Source organism: Thalassophryne amazonica, chromosome 6, assembly GCF_902500255.1.
Source record: "Thalassophryne amazonica chromosome 6, fThaAma1.1, whole genome shotgun sequence".
Classification (NCBI taxonomy): Eukaryota; Metazoa; Chordata; class Actinopteri; order Batrachoidiformes; family Batrachoididae; genus Thalassophryne; species Thalassophryne amazonica.
Window position 1 is genome coordinate 102,584,966 of NC_047108.1, and position 25,768 is coordinate 102,610,733.

At 44.2% G+C, this 25,768-nt stretch overlaps 1 protein-coding gene across 1 annotated transcript in view; it reads right to left on the reverse strand.

Annotated features, from left to right (window-relative positions):
* The window catches only part of LOC117512791 (solute carrier family 17 member 9-like), a 32,843-nt gene extending 8,147 nt beyond the window's left edge, over nucleotides 1-24,696 (reverse strand). Inside the window, exons 1-8 of the mRNA XM_034173010.1 lie at nucleotides 24,527-24,696; nucleotides 24,175-24,372; nucleotides 19,256-19,395; nucleotides 16,510-16,609; nucleotides 16,306-16,430; nucleotides 948-1,047; nucleotides 753-849; nucleotides 527-614 (exon numbers count right to left, since the gene is read on the reverse strand). Coding sequence (XP_034028901.1) covers nucleotides 527-614; nucleotides 753-849; nucleotides 948-1,047; nucleotides 16,306-16,430; nucleotides 16,510-16,609; nucleotides 19,256-19,395; nucleotides 24,175-24,372; nucleotides 24,527-24,648 — 970 coding nt within the window. The 5' untranslated portion in view covers nucleotides 24,649-24,696. The remainder of the gene's footprint in view (nucleotides 1-526; nucleotides 615-752; nucleotides 850-947; nucleotides 1,048-16,305; nucleotides 16,431-16,509; nucleotides 16,610-19,255; nucleotides 19,396-24,174; nucleotides 24,373-24,526) is intronic.
* Nucleotides 24,697-25,768: the final 1,072 nt, after the last annotated feature.

The window sequence follows — 25,768 nt, forward strand, 5'->3', positions numbered from 1 at the left end:
AAAACTCTAGCACCTCTCATTTTACTGTACAGTGTACAGAAAACTCACAGTACTAATAAAAAATAAATTGGTCATTATTCACCTTAGCTCTCAGGTCATGGATGGTTTTTGAAAATTTTTTAAGACATTTTAATTTAGATATACTAACTTAACAGCTAGAACATGTTTGTTATTTTTTTTTTTTGAATAAAATAGAATAGAATACCTTTGTTGTCACAGTACCTGATCCATGAAATTGTGTGAGCTACAGTGCAAATTAAAGGGTACAACCCAATGAAAAGTAAATACAAAGAGACATTGTAAACATAAAGCTCACATCATGAATAAATGCAAATACAACTCGTGTTTCAGGAGGCTGGTGTTGGTATTACAGTTAGTTCCACTCTGGACAAAATCAGTTACAGGGCTTTGAGTTTAAGCTTCTGATGGCCCAGAGAAAGAAGCTGTCAAACTTTTTGTTTTGCTTTTAATGCTACTGTAGGTTAAGTGTTAAACTGCAGTGTGTATGTGAAGACTTGAATAAAACCGTTAGAGATGAGAAAATCTGAAACACATCCTCCACTCAGCGCTGATGGGATTGCAAGAAGCCAAGGAATTATGTTATAACTCCATCCCTGTAAAAACAGAACAGTGGAGAATTCATTAATTGTTCATTTTGTCTGAAGTAGATCAAGAATTGACCATCAAAACCTTGACTAAAACGGAAAACACAGTAAAGCATAAAAAAAAAGTTAGGACGAAAGAACACATACGGTGGCATTCGGAAAGGATTCATGGAAGTATGTTGGCAACCACACCAGCAAAGTGTAATTGGTGCTGGTCATACACATGTGAGCACAGACCATGGCCCTGAGAGAGAACATGACAGAGAGCGAGTAGTTAGTAGGTTAATAAGCATGATCATAAATGCGCATTTGTAAAAAGTGAAAGATTTAAAAAGTCAGTACCACACAGGAGTTCTCTGAAGAAAACTCAGCCACAGCTGGATCCTCGCCAAATTCCAGTGCGATTCATTCATGGATTTCACTGATGTGGGCAAAGCTCGGCCTGAAAGATAGGAGAAAAATACACTGATATGTACAAGTCAGATCTGGTGCCTGATATCATCATAGCCATCCATCTGTTGCAGACTGGTGATACGTGGGCACCCCCTTGAGGTCCTCATCATTAATCTCTGTGGTGGATCACACCGAGGGAACACGCCACATGGCCACATCATTGGAGATGAAGTTTCTTCATAACACAAGCAGTACACCTCATTCGAGTCTCCCTAAATAAGTGCTCATTAGACACAAAATCATTCCAACTGTACACAAGGAGTCTCTGGAGAGAAGAGTACCAAAGACCTCTAATTATCACCTTAGACCACTTGTTATGCAGCTGTCACACTGTGACAGTTTGAGGAAATGGATGAGCAATGGAAATGAAATTGAGACATCTGTTTATGTCTATTTTTGTCCTGTACAAGTCCTTTTCTCATTCGTTAAATGAGAAAGCTGATGTCTGGAGAGTCCGTCTGAAGGGTTTGCGCTTGCTCGCAACTTTGAGCAGACATCAGAAGGAGAGTTTCACCGGTGGTTGCACATTTGTTTACCACTTTGTCCCGTAGTTGTTCATAGTTTGCCAGTGGACATCCAGTAGATGTTAATTTTTGTCTGTGCATTATCTGTTCATCTTCTGTTCACGTACACAAGCACTGCACACTCGCATTCGGTGGTTGCCCCCTTTCCCCCCTGGAGGTGGGCCGCGGTGCCCAGTAGGGCCGGTGTGTGTGGCCTGCTCCCTGCACCGCGCCTCTCCTTCCACCAGCCGCTTGGGGTTGGCCCTCACATGTCACACCCTTTTAATGCACTTCACCAGCACAGTACACGCACGCACATCATACTGGGGTTTAAGTAGCACATTATAGGGATCATATAGTTCTGCAACCAGGTGTTGGGTATGGATTGATCTCCATCTGCCACTCCTGCCCTGCTATTTTAATGCACACACTATATTTCAACAGTTAGTAAACACACTCACTTTTCAGAGTCGGGGTCACAGGCGGTGGTGGGTTTGTAGGGCAGGTTGTGGTGCAACAGTGTGCCGCAGCCTCCCACAGTAGTCTGCCACCTGCCGTCTCCTGTCCTGCTTTTAATGCAACACTATCTTTGCTCACTTAGGGGGTCACACACAACAACGGAGTTAACCATAACAATTATGGTGGTGGTGGTAGGTAGGGTGAGTGTGGCATGTGAGGTTGGGCCCTGGATGGCTGGTGGGGTCTGGGGTGGAGGGGTCTGCCTCGCCGGCTCTGCCGTGGTCTTGGGGCCCTGTGGTTCGTTGGGGGGGGTGGGAGTCTGGCACGGTGGGCGGACGGCTGCTGCGGGTTTGGGGGCCGCGGTTTCCGTGAGGTGGGGTGTTGCCTCGTTCTCGCTTAGCCGGTTCCCGACCTTGGGCTTAGTTCCGGGGTGGGATCCGGGGTGGTTTGGGCGCTGGGGGTATCTGGGGGTCCTCGTGTGCTTCCTGGTCCGGGGGGGGGGATATCGCCTCTTTCCTGGGGGCCGGGCCCCGCTCTCGCGTACCAGTGGCCCCTGCCTGCGCTCTGGTTGCAGTTGCTCCTTTGCCCCCCATCCCCGCTCGCTCCTCCCTCCAGTGCCGTGGGTGGGATGGTGCAGTTGTGGGCCCCCCCTCTTGGTGCCGGCGCTCTGTGTGCTTCCCTCGGGTGTGAGGTTACTTCCTGTGACTCCATTGGGGGGTTCGGGGGTGCGTTCCAAGCGAGTTGGGCCGCTCCCTTGTTGGTCCGTCATGCTGCTCCGGTGGCTGCCCTTCCTGGTCCCTGTGCCCTTCCGCTTCCCATTTTCGCCTGGTTCCTCCTGGGGCCCTGCGTCCTGAGCCCTTTTCCGTTGTCGCTTGCGGTCGGCCGCATGGCTTCCGACACGCCGGAGTGGTCCATGTCTTATGGTAAGGTTCTGGTCTTTTATCTTGGCCCAACACGCCAGCCACAGTAGTGATCGGATATATAAATGTGATCTGGGTCTCTGTGTGTGGCTGGTCACGTGTTCGTGGCCGAAACCACAATTCGGTTTTGGCTGCTCTCAAGGGGATCAAGACTCTGGTGTCCTAGATTAGGGAATGAATGCTCACTAAGTAGACAACAGACTGTCGTTGTCACTGCTTGTTCATGTGTGGTGGTTTGTTCTGGCATGTTTTATGTTGGGGCCCGGTCTACTCGGTGTCTCACTTCACAGTTATTGTCTTCACCACTTGTCTTTCGTTTTTGTCTGTCTTCACGTTGTTTTGGTGGTCGGTCCCTCCTGATAGAAGTTGTCAGTCGGCTTTGAGTAGGATCTTGTAGGGTGATCAGGAAGGGCGGATGGGGGTCACACATGCACACCACATTCACTCATGCACTACATACCTTCTGTCCTGCAAGAATAAATTGCATATATGTGTATTAATGTTCATAAATGGTTCTGCCAGTGTGGCATTTACCATTACTATATATACAGACAGGGGGAAAAAAAAAAAAAATCATGGAGGGGTCTGAAATTTTCATCTTAGGTGCATGTCCACTGTGAGAGACATGATCTAAAAAAAAAAAAAAAAAAAGTATCTGGAAATCACAATGTATGATTTTTTAAATAATTTATTTGTATGTTACTGCTGCAAATAAGTATTTGAACACCTGTGAAAATCAATGTTAATATTTGGTACAGTAGCCTTTGTTTGCAATTACAGAGGTCAAACGTTTCCTGTAGTTTTTCACCAGGTTTGCACACTGCAGCAGGGATTTTGGTCCACTCCTCCATACAGACCTTCTCTAGATCTTTCAGGTTTGGAGTTTCAGCTCTCTCCAAAGATTTTCTATTGAGTTCACGTCTGGAGACTGGCCAGGCCACTCCAGGACCTTGAAATGCTTCTTACGAAGCCCCTCCTTAGTTGCCCTGGCTGTGTGTTTGTGGTCATTGTCATGCTGGAAGACCCAGCCATGACCCATCTTCAACGCTCTTACTGAGGGAAGGAGGTTGTTTGCCAAAATCTCACAATACATGACCCCATCCATCCTCCCTTCAATACGGTGCAGTCGTCCTGTCCCACTTGCAGAAGAGCACCCCCAGAGTACGATGTTTCCACCCCCATGCTTCACGGTTGGGATGGTTTTCTTGGGGTTGTTCTCATCCTCTAAACATGGAAAGTGGAGTTGTTTCCAAAAATCTCTATTCTGGTCTCATCTGACCACATGACCTTCTCCCATGCCTCCTCTGGATCATCCAGATGGTCACTGGTGAACTTCAAACGGGCCTGGACATGTGCTGGCTTGAGCAGGGGGACCTTGCTGCCCTGTAGGATTTTAAACCATGACAGCATCATGTGTTACTTATGTAATCTTTGTGACTGTGGTCCCAGCTCTCTTCAGGTCATTGACCAGGTTCTCCTGTGTAGTTCTGAGCTTTCTCAGAATCATCCTTACCCCACAAAGGGAGATCTTGCATGGAATCCCAGACCAAGAGAGATTGACAGTCAGCTTGTGTTTCTTCCACTTTCTAATAAATAATCATAACAGTTGCTGTCTTCTACCAAGCTGCTTGCCTGTTGTCCTGTAGTCCATCCCAGCCTTGTGCAGGTCTACAGTTTTGTCTCTAGTGTCCTTAGACAGCTCTTTGGTCTTGGCTATGGTGGACAGGTTGGAGTGTGATTGATTGAGTGTGTGAACAGGTGTCTTTTATACAGGTAACAAGTTCAAACAGGTGCAATTAATACAAGTAAAGAGTGCAGAATAAGAGGGCTTCTTAAAGAAAAATTAACAGGTCTGTGTGAGCCAGAATTCTTGCTGGTTGGTAGGTAGGTGTTCAAATACTTATTTGCAGCAGTAACATACAAATAAATTATTTTAAAAAATCATACATTGTGATTTCCTGATTTTTTTTTTTTAGATTATGTCTCTCACAGTGGACATGCACCTAAGATGAAAATTTCAGACCCCTCCATGATTTCTAAGTGGGAAAACTTGCAAAACCGCAGGGTGTTTAAATACTTATTTCCTCACTGTAAATCTTGTAAACATTGTCCCTTACATCATAAAAAAAAAATCCAGAAACTTCCACAATTCCAACCCCAACACCGTCTCGTCAGTCACCAAACATTAAATAAATATCATTAACAGTGACATATCTGTCTTACGTATCAACAGTTTTCAACAATAAAGTTATCAACAATTTTTCTTACAACATGTACAACATGTACAACATTTCATTTCTTCACTCACTGCTTTCCAAAGCTTAACTCCATACACAGAGGGACATTTCTGTTTTGTGGTACTTCGTGAGTACTTAACCCAAAAGTTACTTTTTTTTCTATGACAAGTGGCCTGTGTAACAAGACTGAATAAATGTTGGACTTCATCTGGTAAAATACAACATTTAGCTTTTCACATAAGCGCAATTTTTTAGTCAACAAAATCTTTAAATTTTAATTGATTGGCTGCAATAAACAGATTGTTAGTATACTCTAATTTCAATTTCAATTTATTTTCATTTATATAGCGCCAAATCACAACAGAGTTGCCTCAAGGCGCTTCACACAAGGTCTAACCTTACTAACCCCCAGAGCAACAGTGGTAAGGAAAAACTCCCTCTGAGGAAAAAAGCTCAAGCAGACCAGACTCAAAAGGGGTGACCCTCTGCTTGGGCCATGCTACAGACATAAATTACAGAACAATTCACAAAACAAATATACAGGAAATGCTGTTGGTGGACAGGACAGGAGGGTCGCCAGCACAAATACAACTCCCATCTCTGGATGGAGCTGCACCTTAAACAGAGAGAAAAAACAGAATCAGGCATCAGAAAGACGAGAAATACAGTATAATTTGTCAGCATTAATCAACAATAGAAACAGAAGAAACACTAAGGTGATCGCCGGCCGCTAGCCCTAAGCTTCACTAAAAGACCCAGAATTTAGGTAAAGTTGAGGCTGCGGCACGCTCTGTTTACTAATAAAATAAATTAAAAGAGTAAAACGCGTAAAAAAAAAACTGTACCAGTATGCTAGTCATATGAAAGGGAAAATAAGTGCGTCTTAAGTCTGAACTTGAAAGTCTCCACAGAATCTGACTGTTTTACTGACGCAGGGGCACATTCCACAGAACAGGGGCACAATAAGAGAAAGCACATGAGAAAAATCTATGACCTGCAGACTTCTTATTCACCCCAGGGACACAAAGTAGTCCTGCACCCTGAGAACACAAAGCCTGGGCCGGTACGTAAAGTTTAATTAGGTCAGCTAAAGCCACTTTTCCACTACAAAGCTCCAGTACTACTCGGCTCTACTCGGTCTGGTTCCAAGCGCGAGCTTTTCCACTGCAAATGGTACCTCTTCAACGTGGGCGGGGTCAGCAGAGCAAACTGCAGTGACGTCGTTTTATACACGACACAAACAAACAATGGCGAACTCCGTGTGTTTACTGCTGTGTGAGTTTTTAAAAGAAAGTTGCTGGCAGCGAGAAAAACACGCTTGAGACGTACAGAAGACTTTGGGAATTCATATGAAGATGAAGACGAGAAGATACAAGTGGCTAGAGATGAAAAGGCAAAGCATGACGGTAAGCTAATCGTTAGCTTCCTAAGTAGCTCGTAAATAATTAATAGCTGCAGGCTGTCTCTATTAACTATTAAAATTGTGGCTGTCAAAATAAAGCGTTAATTTAGATTAATTACAATACCTATCAGGCCTTCAGTCACACTTTGCTCCATTTTGTTTTGACGTCAGTGACTTGGTTTGTGAATAAAGACGCGTTTCTGAGCAATAAACGTGTTAATGTCAATACTTTTTTTTTTTTTTTTAACCAAAGTAACTTGCTTTGATAACTGTTGTGTACTTGTTACACTATAAAATTAAACGGTGAGGCATATTTCTGGGTGAACACTTTGTAACTTTTATTCTGCCGCTCAGGTACTACACAGAAAAACAGACCCAACAAATCAAATACCGATGCGCTCCCTTAGGCTGAACTAATCGATCAGTGATGATCCCAGATCATTCTAACAATATACTACGTCCTCCCTTTTTAAGCATGAGGGTCATCTTTAACTTTAACATCACAACAAGAAATAACTCCTGCATTAGGCATTTTAAATGATATCCTTATACTGTAAAAAACAACCTTTGAATCACATCATATAAGTGACGTCTTAAATTTTTTTTTTTTCTTCTTCTTCTGTCTCTGTCCCCCCCCTTTTTTTTTAACTTCAGTCGCTCTGTTGATTATAAAGATGTGGAAGTAAATATTAACTCATTGAACTGAAACACGTAAATGTAAAAGTCAGAACTTGACAATTCTGTAAGGTGGCCATAAGCATTATGTGAACTCATAGTCCCTGAACCTTGTAGGCATCTTTACAAGTCTCCCACTTCTGGTGCTGTAGGTGGGAGCAGCTGGAGTGGGGTTGTTTGGTTCACAGGCAGGAGTGCGCTGGTCTTGCAGGGCCTGTGATGCACTGTCCTCTCTCTGTGAAGCAATGGGTCGCTCCAGCATGTCATTGTCGTTTTCTCTGTGTAGACTGGGGTGGATTCTCCTCAGATGACGTCGGTTTCTCCGGAATGTGACACCACTGGGAGTCTGTACGTTGTATGCACGTGGTTCCAATCTTTTGCTTAAGACAGTAGCTGGTTCCCAGCCACGACGTGTTGCCATGTGAACTGTGGTACCAGGAGCAAACTCTGGCAGAGTCTTTGTGTTGCGGTTGTAGTAGTGCTCTTGCCTGGCTTGTAGGTGTTTCAGCCTAGAGTGAAATCCATGCAGGACAGCTGGCTGCAGGACAGCTGTGGAGCTTGGCAAGGTGCTTCGCAGTACTCTTCCCATCAGGACTTGTGCTGGTGAAAACTCTGTGCCAGTCACTGGAGTGTTTCGTAGTGACAGGAGAGCTAAGTGCGGGTCTGTGCCAGTCTGTGTTGCCTTTATAAGTGCATGCTTTACTGTCTTTACCATTCTCTCTGCAAGGCCGTTGGATTGTGGATATCCAGGGCTGGAGTGGACAAGCTTTATGCCCCATGACGACGCAAACTGTCTCATTTCAGAGCTGGCGAAAGGAACATGATCGCTTACCAGCTCTTTTGGGATTCCATGTCTGGCGAAGACAGCCTTTATCTTGCGTATGACTGCGTAGGCGGTTTTGTCAGGTAAGTGGAGCACCTCTGGGTATTTTAACATGTAATCCACCATCAGGAGGTATGACTGTCCGTGTAGCTCAAAGATGTCAGCCCCAATTTTCAGCCATGGCAGCTCAGGTACCACGTGTGGAATCAGAGGTTCTTTGTGATTCTGTGGCTGGAGTTTTTGGCATGGGCCGCAGCTTTCCACCATGTGTTCAATGTCTTGCGTCATACCTGGCCAGTACATCACTTTTCTTGCCTGTGCTTTCATCCGCTGTATCCCCTGGTGTGCGAGGTGCAGTCTGTCAAGCATCAGTTGCTTCACACTCTGTGGAATCACAACCCTGTCACCAGTCATCAGTATGCCATCCCTGATGCTGATGGAGTTTCGCATAGGCGAGTACTGGTGTAGATTGATGGAAACACTGCTCCGTCGTCTCGGCCAGCCTTTGTTGTGTAGCTCCATCACCTGTTGCAGTACGTTGTCTGTCGCCGTGGCCCCCTTGAGCTTTGCGAGAGTGTCTGCATCGAGTGCATCTGTGGCTTCCATTGCATGCACTACTCTCTCCTCGAACAGATCCTCTTTCGCGTCATCCTTGCAGTCAGTGACAACAGCGCGGGACAGGGTATCAGCAACGTGCATGTCCTTGCCTGCAGTGTATGTTATTCTCAGGTCATACCGTTGGAGCTGCAATAGCATGCGCTGAAGTCGTGCTGGTGCCTTGCTCAGATGCTTTTTGAAAATGACTTCTAGTGGCTTATGGTCTGATTGTACAGTCACTGTGTTGCCATAGACATACTGGTGAAAACGCTTGGTTGCGAAAACTATTGCCAGCAGCTCTTTCTCTATCTGAGCATAATTCTTTTCCGACTCTGTGAGTGCTCGTGAAGCATAAGACAGTGGCCTCCCTTCCTGCAGCAGACAGGCTCCCAGTCCGTCTTTTGATGCGTCGCACTGTATGGTGAGTGGCTTGCTCTGGTCAAAGAACTGGAGTATTGGGGCCTGCATGAGGGCGGTCTTGAGCTTGCCTAGTGCAGCAGTGTGTTCATGGCTCCAGTGCCAGGCAGCATCTTTTCGCAGCAGCTCTCTGAGTGGGCTTGTGATCATGGCTTCGTTTGGGATATATTGGCAGAGATACCTTGTCATTCCCAGTAGCCTCTGTAGTCCTTTCTTGTCTTCAGGCTGTGGCATGTTTCTGATGGCTAACACCTTGGACTCGTCCGGCTTCACGCCCTTTGAGGTGACAACATGTCCCATGTATCTGACCGAGTCCACCTTGTATTGAATTTTCTCTTTGTTGAATTTGATATTGTTTCTCTGTGCCATGTCCATGACTTTCTGCAGAATGGCATCATGCTCTTCCTCAGACGCAGCGGCGATGATCATGTCATCTGCAATTATGTGCACTCCTTCGATGTTGCCGAATGTCTCACAGTTTTTCTGTTGGAAAACCTCGCTGGCGGACTTAATGCCAAAGGGAAGTCTCTTAAAGTGAAACCTGCCCCACGGTGTGCTTAATGTGCAGAGCATCGAGGAGGGCTTGTCCAGTCTCACTTGCCAGTATCCATCCTTTTCATCTAAGATGGAGAAGATGGTTTTCCCTGACAGCCTGTGGAGTACTTCTTCTGGGGTGGGTATTGAGAAGTGCTGTCTCTTGATCGCCTCATTCAGGTCACGAGGGTCCAAGCACACCCTGAGCGACCCATTTTTCTTCTCTGTAATGACAAGGCTATTTACCCATTCTGTGGGCTCTGTCACAGGTGCAATGACATCTCTTTCAACGAGTTCTTCCAGCGTGGTTTTCAGCCTGTCCATGACAGTGATGGGGATTTTCCTGCAGCCATGCACTACTGGGGTCACATGTGGGTCTGTGTGAATGTGATGCACCCCAGGAAACTGTCCCAGACCACTGAAGACGGAGGGGTAGGCGTCCACTAACTCCTCTTTTGTGGCTGGTGCCTTGACTGCAATGGTCTTCATTCTTTTCACCAGCTTCAGCTGTTCACATGCGTCTCTGCCTAATATTGGAGTGGAGGAGTGCTTGGTGATGAAGAACTGAAGATCTGACTTCACCCTGGCCACATCACAGGTAAGACTCACGGTACCTTCTGGCTTCAGACGTGTTCCTCCATAAGCCACGAGAGCTATGTGGGTGGGCTGCAGCTGATGAGGACCCGGAATCTTCTGCAAAATGCTCAGAGGGAGTACATTTGCGTCTGCCCCAGTGTCCAATTTGAACTTGACCTCTGTATTTTGTATTTTGGCTGTTGTGTACCACGCATTATCGTGCTGACTGTTTTTGGGTCCAGCACAGGACATAGTCCCTATGAACAGAGATTCGACCTCAAGATCATGCACGCCTCGGGCAGTGGCTCGTCTATCTTGTGTTGACGTGCACATCTTCGCGTAGTGGTTCCTCTTGTTGCAGTTGTGGCATATGATGCCAAACGCTGGACATTGACGAGGTTTATGCGCCCCGCCGCACTTTCTGCATGTGTTTACATCTGCTGCTTGTGCCTTTGTTTTTTCTTGTGGTCTCGGCTTACTTTTCATGCCCGCTCTCCCCTTCTCCGAGCTAGCTGACACCTTGTGAAGAGCCTCCACTGACGCCTCTGGCTGGGCTGATTGCATGGCACGCATCTGTGATTTAGCGACTTCTGCTGCTCTGCAGATATCAACTGCTTTATCTAAAGTCAAGTCCGTTTCTCTCAATAGTCACTCTTTCACACGAACATCAGGCACAGTAAACACAAGCTTATCTCTTATCATGTCATTCTCGGTCATTCCAAACTCACAGTTTTTTACATTTCTGGTGAAGTTCCGTCACAAACTGGTCAACATTGACTCCTTCTGGCATGGGTAGTGACCAAAACTGATGGCGCTCGAACACAATGTTCTTCTTTGGAGTGCAGTATTTTCTGAAGGCATCCAGTATATCTTTGAGTGTAGGTTCACCAGGTTGACCATCCACTTCCTCTGTTTCAACATCGAGGGTGTTGTAGATCTCCAACGCATCCTCACCGACCGTGTGTAGCATGATGGCAATCTTCACCGGTTCATCCTTCTCGTCCGCACTTGTGGCCGTCATGTACAGCTGGAAACGTTGCTCCCATCGGCGCCAATTCTCGCTAAGGTTGCCTGTTAGCACTAGCGGTGCAGGTGGCTTGAACTGGTCCATGCTAACGTTGACGTTCGGTCACTCGATACAAACGTAAAACTTAACTTTCTTCTTACCACAGTGGAGTAACAACGAAAACTAATGGTGTCTCATGTCTCATGTGGCTGAAGAAAAAAAAACCCTTTTCTGACACCATGTTGTGTACTTGTTACACTATAAAATTAAACGGTGAGGCATATTTCTGGGTGAACACTTTGTATGTAACTTTTATTCTGCCGCTCAGGTACTACACAGAAAAACAGACCCAACAAATCAAATACCGATGCGCTCCCTTAGGGTGAACTAATCGATCAATGATGATCCCAGATCATTCTAACAATATACTACAATAACTTATTGTTAAATCTCAAATGTGGGAGTTTGTGCATTTACTGACGTTCACGCACAAAATGTTGATTCGGTTTTAATGACCGTTAATGTCGTCACTGAACTCGAACAGGCTTAAAACACATTAAAAACGTTTGTTTTTCGTCCAGATTTGAATGTTCAATGGACAAATTTAAAATATGAAATCTAATAAGATTATTAAAGGAGTCATATTGTGCAGAAAGAATCAGCCTCCAAACTCCCACAATTCTGTTTTTATAGACATTCTTTATATCCTTTTATTGTCATTGTACACAAATACAATGACATTTGCCTGCATTTAACCCATCCAAATTACACTTAGACAGTTCTCCCAATTTAAGACCAATTTACAGCTTGTTTAATACCTCCTTGATATGTAACAAAAATAACCCTGATCATTTTTTACCTGATTATTAAATATCCCAAACACACACAGATCTGAGTTTTTTTTAATATACCTGCAATTAAATGATTCATTTAGATTAACTAATCACAAACCTTGTAATCACATTATTTTTTTAATAACCTGACAGCACTAATTAAAATATGTATGCTGTATGTGTGTGTTTCAGATGGTTTTCTCAGAGTCACCGCTGCAGAGGTTCATGCTACAGAATGGGACACCTTTGTCATCATCATGTTATACACCAGTTATGTTTCACTGTGAAGTTTGAATAAATTATTGTACTTTTTGCTAAAATGTCTCCACTTTTGTGTAAGTAGGGAGGTGATAGTCCATGAATAATTTTATAGACTAGTAGCACAACCTTAAAATCTCTATAACCTTTTTTGTTGACTTCTAATGGCTCTCTTTTGTAGCAAAAAATGGCTTAGTGGTACTGTTATATGTATGTCTTCAGACTTCAGCGCAATAACTGAAGTATGGGAGAATCATTGAGCAATACAACATACACAAAGAATTACATTCAAACAAATCTTTTACTTTAAATAAAATACCAATGCTTTGACTAACTTTGTTGTATAATCTATGTGGGCTTTCGAATTTAATTTTTCATCCAACACTACACCAAGAAACTTAACTTCATTAACTCCATCAATGGTAATTTTCACATCATTGGTGCTTCGATTGCCAAAAATGATAGTTTTATCCCAGTTTAAAGCCAACTTATTTTCATTAAACCAGTTTCTCACTTAACATTTCTTCCCCTATTACTTCTGTTATTTCCAACAGATTACTTCCTGAATAATATATACTGGTATCATTGGCAAAAAAAAAAAAAATAGCATTTCAGAAGATTCATATATGTCATTAATAAACAAAAGAAAAGGCAAAGGCCCTAAAACTGATCCTTGCAGAACTCCACATTTAACCTCTCTATAATCAGAATTCAGTTCATTTATATGTACATACAGCTGACAATTTGTGATATAACTTTGAAACCACCAACGTGCCGTGCCCCTAATCCCATACTTATATAATTTTAATAATAAGAACTCATGATTTATAGCATCAAATGCTTTGCAAAGATCAATAAACACTCCCGCAGTGTACTCATTTCTTTCAGCTGCAGTTGTAATTGTTTCTATCAATTCAATGAGTGCTGAGGTTGTCGATCGCTGAGATCTAAATCCATATTGTTTTTCGCTAATTTACATTTCTCAAAAAAATTTGTGAACCATTTCTCAAGGACTTTAGAGAACTGTGAAAGCAGTGACATTGGTCTACAGTTGTTAAATGTGTTCATCCCCAGTTTTAAAAATAGGTATCACTTTAGCTACTTTCATTTACTCAGGAAAAACACTGGTTTGTATGGATAGATTAAAAATATAGGTCAGCGGTTTAAGAAAGCAGTTAATAGCTCTTTTAACAATTGTCATACCTAATCCGTCATTATGTGTAGATAATTTACTTTTCCATTTATTTACTATAGTTAAGACTTCATGTTCACTGACTTCCCCAACAAAGAGACGCCATTATTTTACTTCCCATTATGAATGATTTCTTTTAATTGTAGTCATGGATTCTGCAATATTAGCTCCAATATTTGAAAAAAGCATGTTAAATTCATTAGCAGTAGTTTTGTTGTTCATATATTCAACATCATTCTCAATAAACTAATCAGGTAGCTGTCTTGGTTTGGAGTTAAGTGTCATTACACTTTTTAATACTTTCCATGTTGGTTTCATATTCCCATGATTTCCCTCAATATTCTATTGTAATAATCGTTCTCAGCAGATCTCATAATAGTTGTTAATTTATTTTTATATGTTTTGTATTTGATCTCAATGTTGGGTGTCCATTTTTTAAAAATAATTTCTATACAGTTTATTTTTCTTTTGGCATGATCTCAGAATTCCTATCATAAACCAAGGTTTTCCACTTCTTGATATTTTCTTATATAGTTTTAGTGGACACCATTTGTTATCAAGTAACAAATATGTATTTATGAAAAATATGTATGCTTCATTCACATCATCCATATAAACTCCAAACCAGTCTTGCTGTAAAAGTTCTCTTCTAAATTCGCAAATTGTTTCCTCGTTTCTCACTCTGAAGTATGTGGACTGATTTGAACACTCATATTTCATTAAGGGGATGCAAATCAAGAACCATAAAGACAGGCAAATGATAACTGATATCATTTATCAGTAAACAGTATTTAGATCCATTACTAATTAGTTTACTCAGTCCCTCGCAATGTGATGACATCTTTAGAGCCCAAATTTCACAACCATGCAGTCAGAGGTTAAATGCGCTTGTTTCCAGAGCTAAAAGTTCCTGGTTCAAGGCCACCCTTGCCCATTTTCCATGGAATGTGGAGTTGCTTCAGGAAGGGCATCCAGCATAAAACTTGTGCCAAAATCACCATGCAGATCCACCCTGGATCTGCTGTGGCGACTTGACAATGGAGAAGCCAACAGGACTTACTTAGAATCAGCCTGGAATCACCAGGATCCCAAAGACTTGGACATCCTTTTTCTTGCAATAACACAACTTCAATACTTCCTCCACATATAGATACACCACTGATGGCTCTGTCCAGGAAGTTATTAGAAGCCTGGATTTTAGTCTTGTAATCGGGGCATTCATTGCTTCCACAAAAATTCCAGCATCATGCACAGAGGGAAGATCAATGAACCTTTCCTCAACAACAAAAGCAACCACGTTGCTGAAATTCCCAACCTTATGCAAAAAACACAGTTCAAGTAAGCATTGAACAAAAAAGGAACCAAAACAGATCCCAGATGGACACCAGAATTTAAGTCGTCATAGACTCTGCCACCAATCCACACACAGTTTCCAAGTATAGGCTGGCAATTAGCAGCTTATTGGGGATTCCAAAAGTTCTCAGGATGTCCCACAAAGTCACCTGAATCAGTTAATCAAATGGCTTGTGGAAATCAACACAGCCTATAATAAAAAGAAGAATAAATATACTCAACAAAAATATAAACGCAACACTTTTGGTTTTGCTCCCATTTTGTATGAGATGAACTCAAAGATCTAAAACTTTTCCCACATACACAATATCATCATTTCCCTCAAATATTGTTCACAAACCAGTCTAAATCTGTGATAGTGAGCACTTCTCCTTTGCTGAGATAATCCATCTCACTCACAGGTGTGCCATATCAAGATGCTGATTAGACACCATGATTAGTGCACAGGTGTGCCTTAGACTGCCCACAATAAAAGGCCACTCTGAAAGGTGCAGTTTTGTTTTATTGGGGGGGGATACCAGTCAGTAACTGGTGTGACCACCATTTGCGTCATGCAGTGCAACACATCTCCTTCGCATCATCCGTGAAGAGAACGCCTCTCCAACGTGCCAAACACAAGCGAATGTGAGCATTTGCCCACTCAAGTCGGTTACGACGACGAACTGGAGTCAGGTCGAGACCCCGATGAGGACGACGAGCATGCAGATGAGCTTCCCTGAGACGGTTTCTGACAGTTTGTGCAGAAATTCTTTGGTTATGCAAACCGATTGTTCCAGCAGCTGTCCGAGTGACTGGTCTCAGACGATCTTGGAGGTGAACATGCTGTATGTGGAGGCCCTGGGCTGGTGTGGTTACACGTGGTCTGCGGTTGTGAGGCTGGTTGGATGTACTGCCAAATTCTCTGAAACGCCTTTGGAGACGGCTTATGGTAGAGAAATGAACATTCAATACACGAGCAACAGCTCTGGTTGACATTCCTGCTGTCAGCATGCCAATTGCACTCTCCCTCAAATCTTGCGACATCTGTGGCATTGTGCTGTGTGATAAAACCGCACCTTTCAGAGTGGCCTTTTATTGTGGGCAGTCTAAGGCACACTTGTGCAATAATCATGGTGTCTAATCAGCATCTTGATATGGCACAACTGTGAGGTGGGATGGATTATCTCAGCAAAGGAGAAGTGCTCACTATCACAGATTTAGACTGGTTTGTGAACAATATTTGAGAGAAATGGTGATATTGTGTATGTGGAAAAAGTTTTAGATCTTTGAGTTCATCTCATACAAAATGGGAGCAAAACCAAAAGTGTTGCGTTTATATTTTTGTTGAGTGTACAAAATTCCTGAAGACAAGTGACAATCCACTGATGAGCCCACTGGTGAGGCACAAGACTTGAGACTCAATCAGGTGTGTATAAATCAACCATAAAGAATCCAGTCTTGATTTGCAGTGTGGCTGACGTACCTTTCATTAAACACTGCCAAACAACAAGCGCCCACAGTCCAGACATTAAACCAGTGCAGTAAAAGATGCTTTCCCATCCGTTCCCCTCCAACATCAGGGAGCCCAGCCCACCTGCCAACACAGTTCTGAGAGAGCAGCAAGGGTAAGGGACAGGTTCAGCAATTTATTAATTTGTGAGTGTGCATGCGCGTGTGGCCAACATACCCTAAATAGCATCCGCTGTACATGCTGCTCATCAAAAACCCCCTCTCACTCTCCACGACACGTTGTGAGCACAGGCTGGCCAGAGAGGGGAAGTAAACACCTGTAAGACATCAGAGTCTCAAACTGAATTCTACAAAATGTCCATCAATTCTCAGTTTGACTTGATTTCATCTATCCATTTTCTTCTGCTTTATCCGGAGTCGGGTCGCGGGGGCAGCAGCTCAAGCAAAGCCGCCCAGACCTCCCGATCCACACACACCTCCCCCAGCTCCTCCAGGGGAACCCCAAGGCATTCCCAAGCCAGCCGAGAGACATAGTCCCTCCAGCGTGTCCTGGGTCTTCCCCGGGGCCTCCTCCCGATGGGACGTGCCCGGAACACCTCTCCAGTCAAATGCCTTCTCCAGATCCACAAAGCACATGTGGATTGGATGGGCGAACTCCCATGAACTCTCGAGCACCCAATGTAGCGTCTAGAGCTGGTCCAGTGTGCCGCGACCAGGACGAAAACCACACTGCTCCTCCTGAATCCGAGGTTCGACCATCGGTCAAATTCTCCACTCCAGTAGTCTGGAATAGACCTTACCGGGGAGACTGAGGAGTGTGTTCCCCCTGTAGTTGGAACACACCCTCCGGTCCCCCTTCTTAAACAGAGGGACCACCACCCAGCCATCCATCCATCCATCCATTTTCTTCCACTTTATCCGGAGTCGGGTCGCGGGGGTAGCAGCTCAAGCAAAGCCGCCCAGACCTCCCGATCCACACACACCTCCCCCAGCTCCTCCGGGGGAACCCCAAGGTGTTCCCAAGCCAGCCGAGAGATGTAGTCCCTCCAGCGTGTCCTGGGTCTTCCCCGGGGCTTCCTCCCAGTGGGACGTGCCCGGAACAACTCTCCAACGAGGCTTCCAGGGGGCATCCGGAAAAGATGCCCGAGCCACCTCAACTGACTCCTTTCGACGTGGAGGAGCAGCGGCTCAACTCCGAGCTCCTCCTCCTCACCCTATCTCTAAGGGAGCGCCCAGCCACCCTGCGGAGGAAACTCATCTCGGCCGCTTGTACACCACCCCGCTCTGCCAATCCAGAGGCACTGTCCCCGACTGCCATGCGATGTTGCAGAGGCGTGTCAGCCAAGACAGTTCCACAACATCCAGAGACTTAAGGTACTCAGGACAGACTTCATCCACCCCAGGAGCCTTGCCACCGAGGAGCTTTCTAACCACCTCGGTGACTTCGGCCTGGGTAATGGATGAGTCTGCCTCAGAGTCCCCAGTCTCTGCTTCCTCTTTGGAAGACGTAACGATGGGATTGAGGAGATCCTCGAAGTATTCCTTCCACCGCCTGACAACATTCCCAGTCAGGGTCAACAGCTCCCCACCCGCACCGTAGACAGTGCTGGTGGAGAGCTGCTTCCACCTCCTGAGGCATCGGATGGTTTGCCAGAATTTCTTCGAGGCTGACCGACAGTCGTCCTTCACGGCCTCCCCGAACTTCTCCCAGACCAGAGTTTTTGCCTCTGCGACTGCACGGGCTGCGGCACGCTTGGCCTGCTGGTACCTGTCAGCTGCCTCCAGGGTCCCACCTGCCAACAAAGACAAGTAGGACTCCTTCAGCTTGACGGCATCCCTTACTTCCGGTGTCCACCACCGAATTCGGGGATTGCTACTGCGACAGGCACCAGAGACCTTGTGACCACAGCTACGAGCGGCCGCATCGACAATGGAGGTGGAGAACATGGTCCACTCGGACTCCATGTCTACAACCTCCCCCGGGATCTGGGAGAAGCTCTCCCAGAGGTGGGAGTTGAAGACCTCGCTGACAGAGGGTTCCGCCAGTCATTCCCAGCAGACCTTCACGATACGTTTGGGCCTGCCAGTTCTGACCGGCTTCCTCCCCTCCCAGCGGATCCAACTCCCCACCAGGTGGTGATCGGTCGACAGCTCAGCCCCTCTCTTCACTCGAGTGTCCAAGACACGTGGCTGAAGGTCAGATGATACGACTACAAAGTCGATCATCGACCTCCGGCTCAGGGTGTCCTGGTGCCATGTGCACTTATGGACATCCTTGTGCTCGAACATGTTGTTTGTGATGGACAAACTATGACTAGCACAGAAGTCCAACAACTGAACACCAATCGGGTTCAGATCGGGAAGGCCGTGCTTCCCGATCACCCCCCTCCAGGTCTCACTGTCGCCGCCCACGTGGGCGTTGAAATCCCCCAGGAGAACAACGGAGTCCCCAGTCGGAGCGCTATCTAGTGCCCCTCCCAGGAACTCCAAGAAGGTCAGGTACTCTGCACTGCCGCTCGGCCTGTAGGCCAAGACAACAGTGAGAGACCTGTCCCCGACCCGAAGGCGTAGGGACGCGACCCTCTCGTCCACCTCTCCCCGTGGGCAACGCCAGAAAAGTGGAGCATCCAGCCCCTCTCCAGGAGTTGGATACCAGAGCCCAAGCTGTGCGTGGAGGTGAGCTCGACTATCTCTAGTCGGTATCTCTCAACCTCCCGCACAAGCTCAGGCTCCTTCCCCCCCAGCGAGGTGACATTCCACATCCCAACAGCCAGGGGCTGTGAGCGCGGACCGGGCCGCCGGGCCACCCGCCCTCGACCGCAACCCACTTGATTTCATTTGGAAATTCATTTTAATTCAAAATCTGAGCATGTAAAGAACATAAGGTAAGTAGTATGTGAAAACAATGTGTGGTTTGTTTAGATGCAGCAGTTGAGGAATCTTATTGAAGAACATTTACTCACCCTGCACCAGCCCCATAAGCAATCTGGCCAAAGTCATGAGGAGGAGGCTGTGAGTGCTTACTTTGGCCAGAAGAGGCGTAGCAGCTGTGATCAGAGTCCACAATGCAGTAGAGAGCAACAACACGCGCTCCCCTCCGAGTCTGACAGAACAAGAAACACTGATAAACTCCTTAAAGTCCAAAGTGCTTGTGTGAAAACCTTAATAAATTAACCACAAGCAATCTCATTGTGACAAACTGAGTGGCTATGCAAGAAGGAGACAAGTGAGGGAAGCCACCAAAACACAGAGACAACTCTGAAGTAGCTGCACAATGTGTAAACACATTGTGCAGCAGCTATGAAGAAAACAATAAATAAAAAAATAAGAAAAATACATGCTGTGATGGTTCAGTGCATGCGGGAACACAGCAGCTTTTGCCAGCAGTGTGTACCACATCACGCAGCTGAAAATAATAATAATAATACATGCCACCCACGGGATTCGAACCCGCGCCTTCCAAAAGCTCTGATTGCCAGTTGGAAACTTTACCAGTGAGCTACCATCGCTGTCCTGTGACAGGTGCTGGAAACTGCCTCATATCAGGAAGCAGATGGACGTATTAAATACAAAAAAAAAAAAAAAAAAAAAAAGCAAACCGCATTGTATTAAATCCCTCTCATCAAGCGGGCAATAAAAATATGATCCGTCTGTTTCTCTGTAGATGACACATGGTCACTGACACATACTCATGAAAATGATATGAATGAGAAGCAGTTCATTCATATCCACATCTGCTGGCGCATGGACGGCGTGCAACAAAACACCACGTCATGTGGAACAGGGCTCACGTGGGTGACGTGACAGTCAGATCGCCTGCTGCGTGTTATTATCTGACAGTCCTTTTCAAACTGGTTGCAGTCTGTCCATGTGCACGGCACTAATGGTCATCTAATGGTGAGGTTGAGGCTGACATGTTTTCGGGAATCCCACTGGTCACAGGACTCTCGTGGGATTCCCACGGGATGGGAGTCAACTTTGCTATTTATCACGTGATTGGGATGGTATAGATTAAAAGTTCACAGGAGCAGACGGGAGCGGGAACCAAGGTTTTAGGCAGTGAGCTGTCATTTGGGCTGTCAATTTTCCAAAAAAAAAAAAAAAAAAAAAAAAAAAGACGCCAGAGGGGAAAAAAAAAACCTGGTGGCTTTGCTTAAAGCTGTCTAAAATTAGGACTGGGTTCGATCACTGCAGCCATCTGTGTGTGTGTGTGAGTGAGCCGGCTGGCTGCGAGGAGAGAGAGAGGGGAGGGGGCGCGGGAGAGGCGCGCTGAGCACAGAGTGAAAAGCAACACAAAACTGTGACGCTGCCTTTACTTCTCCCTGTACTGTTCTGATGGTACGTCCTGTTCACACCATGTGCACGTGTCGGTGAAAGTTAAACTAAACTTATGAGTTTAAAGTAGACCTGCATTGAAATAAATGCAGTCAGATCTTTGGACCAAAAAATGACATATTTACACATAAGATCCTTCTGAATGTAGTAAAGTAAATCTGCAAGCCCAGATCTGTCGTTCAACTGAGAAATTTTCATTTAAAAATGACAAATTTACAGCTAAAATTTAGCCCTCCGCAAAACTGTCATCACATTTGGGACGCTGCCGAGACGTCAGAGAGAAGACCCTATCCCAGCATGCATTGCGCGCGCCAAATGTAATTTGTGGATTTACGTCAGTTTGCATCTGCACCTTTTTCTTGTCTTATACGGAAGGATCTACTTTTTAAAACTTCATATTGTCTTGCGGCACGGTTGGTGAGCACACATTTCTTTTATTTGTGCTTGAAAATTATTTTGGGGGACTTTTTCATACGCCCGTTTGATTGAGTGGTGTCGCATTGAAAATCTACTGTCTTTCGCCTCCGGTGTTACCGTCGCGGGGTACGGTGGCGGGACCCGCAAAGAATCCAAGTCATTAAAAAGATATAAACCTCTCTCAGTGGCCACGGAGCTCTGCGGCTCCGATTACCGAGACGTGCGGCGCTGCGGAAAGTCTGTCCTTGCAGCAACAGGTGTTACCGGCCGCTCCGCATCAAAACAGCGAGCGTAGTCTCTGGACTTTTGCCAAGTTGGCTGCACCTCCATTCAGTAGACAGAGAGGTGATGCGGCTGCACAGCAGACACAGGCGGTGTGAGTGGCCCGCTTCGGCGTTTACCGAACATGCAGACTTAGTAAGCGCAGCGGAGGCAGAGAGAGGTGTCGGGGAAGAACGGCGCCTGCTGTCGATGTCGCTCGCCGCTGATCTGATCATGCAGAGCTGTATCTCGCATTCATTGCAGCTTACTTTTGGATGCTGAAACCAGGATGTGTATAACAGTAACATTATTAACAGATAAAGTCAATTTCAATGTGGGATTGGACTGAAGGCGGGAGCACGCCGTCTTCTGCCGGATGTCACTGCAATGACCCGGATGTACAAACAGTTTTCGCTGAGGGCCAAATTTTAGCTGCAAATTTGTCATTTTTAAACGAAGATTTCTCCGCTGAATTACAAATTTGGGCTTGCAGATTTACTTTACTGCATTCATAAGTGTCTTATAAATACATATCAGCTATTTCTTTCTGAGATCTGACCACATTTATTTCAATGCAGGTCTACTTTAAATAAATAGTCAAAATTCCTTAAAAATAAGAACATAGGAATGAACAGAATAAAAATCACACACACGTGTTCAAAAAAACCTGATGTGGAGAAACTCTGCAGTGATGTTCAGAAGCAGAAATCTCAAAATAGTTGAGAACTCTGAACTTTAACAGGCTGTTATTTTCCAAAGATATTTATTTTAGATTTTATATTTATTTTAGATGGCTTAATGTAGCTGTTTTATGTTCAAGCACAAAACGTGACTGAGGAGAAAAAAAGAGGAAATGAACTCTGTCAGACTAAAAATACAAGCTGCTGATTTGTGTTATTTTTCAAAGTTATTAGATTGCAGCTCTGTGTTTCATTTATGTCAAAGTAAGTTACCTCTTATTATTTTCAAAAATCATGGGAGTCAAATCAGTCTGCATTGTTCAGTTTTTCTTGCATGTTTGTGTATTTTCTTTTTTTTTTTTGAGTTTGGTGTTTGCGATTGTTCTACAAAGTTTGAAAAAAAAAAAAGTTAACACTTTTCCTTATAGCAGTTCTTTAATTTCAGAAACGGAACAGAAACAACCACAAATAAAAAAAGCAGGGACTGTATGTAAAATGAAAATAAAAAAACAAAAATGTTGTACTGTTCCTAGTTTCTCCACTCACATCCACAGAAGCCAAAAGTTCTTCCAGAGTTGTGTCTTGTGGCTTCCCTCACTTGTCTTCTTCCAGCATGGACATTTAGTTTTTGAGAACTGCCTACCTGACACAAATTTACCATAAAGTACCACACTGTTTGTATTTCTGAATGATCGATATAAATGAAGTCTAAGAAGTATTTAGTCACTTGGAAATGTTCATGTTTTCATCCTCTGACATTTCTGATGTTTTTTTCTTGGAAAATGCTGCAGGCCTTAAATGTAGGAATGGATATATACATTAACAAAAAATAAATAAAAATAAAGCTGATCTCACAAAACATGAAATATGTAGTCTGCAGTTACATAAATAGAAGACAAATGTCAAAATCATTACATGTCCACCACCACATTTTGAAAAACTGTAAGATCACAGGCCATGCATTATTTTTATCTTTTGTGTCTTTTAGTGACTTTTTTTTAATTATTTGGATTAAGGCAATAAGTGCCTCCCTGTAATACCACAGATGAACTGTTTCTGTTGCCACATCTTCTGAAATAAAACTGCAGAACACTAAAGCCTAAAAACTAAAAGAAGGAAAAAAATGGGAGCGGGATGGGAGTGGGAGTCATTTTACCAGGAGCGGGACGGGACAGGAATTTTTTTTAACTCTGGCCCGGGATTGGGATGGGACAGGAATTTTTCCTGTGGGAGTGGGACAGGACAGGAATGAAAATCTACTCCTGTGTCACCCTCTATGGTGAGGCTGCAGACTGTATTATGCCAGTGTCAGTCACGAGTCACGAAGTGGTTGCCTTCAAGTTTTCACTTCTTTGGTGATGAGGAGCTTGCCTTCTCTTGTGATACGTAACAGCTATGATCGACTAGTTCACAAAAATGAGGGTTCTTAAACTTCTTACTAGCAACCAGTAGACCGAGTACAGAGGGGCAATCACTGATTACTCCATTTTTCCAGCAGTCTTTCACAGTGCTGCAGTGAGGGGGCCCGCTACCATGTAGATGTGCAGGGCTCATTTTGAGCTCATGAAAACACATTAATTGTTGGAGGTTATTATACACGAATAAACAGATGTTATAAATACTATACTCCAATTGTGTTCACATACATATACATCCCTAAATCCTGCACAATGTAGCTTTAAAGCTTAACTTATATAGTAGAAGCAAATTATTTCTACTTTACTGAGGGGCTATAAAGAGCCAAAATGGCACAAATTGTGACTGACTGTGCAAAATCCAAATTATTGACTTAACTCTGTATTTGAAACTTAAAAACAAACAAGCCCTGTCATTGTAGAGAAGCTTGAATCTTCGACTGGACTGGGTTGCTTGACACGAGGACGTTTCGCTTCAAATCACACAAGCTTCCTCAGCTAAAATTCTTGCTCCTTCTTCTCGACAAGGGTCAGACAGAAGTCAGACTACCAGAGCAAGAATTTTAGCTGAGGAAGCTTCTGATATGAAGCGAAACATCCTCGCGTCAAGCAACCCAGTCCAGTCGAAGATTCAATCTTCTCTACTATGGAAACCACCTGGACAACTGAGAGCCTAAACAGAAACAAGTCCTGTCATTAATGAAAATATACTTGAAACAACTATACTACTCAAACAAACAAAACCAGAAGTACATCCGCCTTGATGGAGCTTACCTGTCACTGGCATGTCCTCCCAGGACTTGTGTACCACAGTAACCCCAGAAGAATCCACCCAGAACCAAGCCTGTATCGATCTTACTCCAGCCAAAACCGGCAGCCATGGAGACAGCACAGATAGGCATTGCCATCCTGGCACAATACAGGAGGCAAGTGCCCAAGAAGAGCATACTAGTCCATTTTCTTGCAAGAGGTCTGCAATTATCAAAAACAAGAAATGTTTTGTTAAAAATAAACTTCCACCATGAACAATGTTATTTAGCAAACCTATGAACACAACAACAGAATTATTTTTTGATTAAAGAGAACTTGGAAGAAGACTCATAAGCTGTTTTGACTGACATCTTACCTGGCCCACAGATTTTGGTCTACTTCCTCTTTGACAGAAGCCTGTGAGGTGAAAATGGACAAGTCCAACAAAAAATCATCAGAGCTGTTGCTGTCATTTTCCAGTTTGTGCTGTTCAGCCATTCAGAGAACACAGGTTTCCTTCTACATGACTGTCACAAAAAGGAAGCTCTCTCTTACCTTCAGGTCAACAGGCCAGACAGGTAAGACGTGTTCCGCAAAATTGGGTGTGATTTAGAAGACTGAGTGCAGGCACCAAAAAGTGATTTTAGTTGGGAAAAACCACTGGATGTTCTTCAGAATTCTGCACAAAGTCCAATTCGCAATGAAAAACACTGATTCCAAAAAGATTTTTGTTTTATTTTAATCATTGCAAATCTGACCTTAAAAATGCTGAATAATAAAACATATGAACTTTCTGGGTCTCAGTATTTGACAAAGCCAATATCAGAGACAATACAACCAAAAAAGAAATGACGGACAACTAGCAGCAAGTTTGTTTTATATAAAAGTCAACATCCCCCACCCCCAAAGGACAAAAAAAAAAAAAAAAAGAGGCACAACAGCCTCTCAATGAAAAGAAAAATATACTTTTACATGCAGGTAATGTGAAGATATTCACAGTGGTAAAAGTGTTAAACTGACAGCAAAAGCCATAACTTTTTTTATTTTTTTAAAATGACTGTTCAGATTGAATAACCTTTACGGGAGGTGATGAACTCCTCGAGGCTAAAATGTTGAGTATGAAAAGACAGAATCCTCAGTTCAAATCTCCATCAGATTGGGGTGGGGGGAGATTTAATAACTAAAACACGTGGGCACGGTTCTTAATTCACAAGTTACTCCTGGTGTGCAGGTGAACACCTTTCATTACAGCACACTGACATTGGTGAATGTGGAGCATCATTGTAAAGCACTGAGCATCTGCCTCAGATGAGAGAACGCTATAGAAATGCACTCATTTACTTTTTTCCTCCAGTCAATCAAAGCAAAACAGCAATTCAAGAGCTTTCAAAGCAGGCAACATTATCACTCACTTTTCCCACACCTATTTCACCATAGAAGGCTGCACCTGTGGAGCAGCTTTCATTCCAAGCTGTGTACCAATCATGCCAACATCATAACTTAATAAATATCTACTTTAACCTAGACAGACAAAAAGCATAAGTGAGGCTGGCACCAAGCATTGATTCATCACATCACAAATTAATACAACCAGTCTGTTAGAAAATCATCTGAGGTT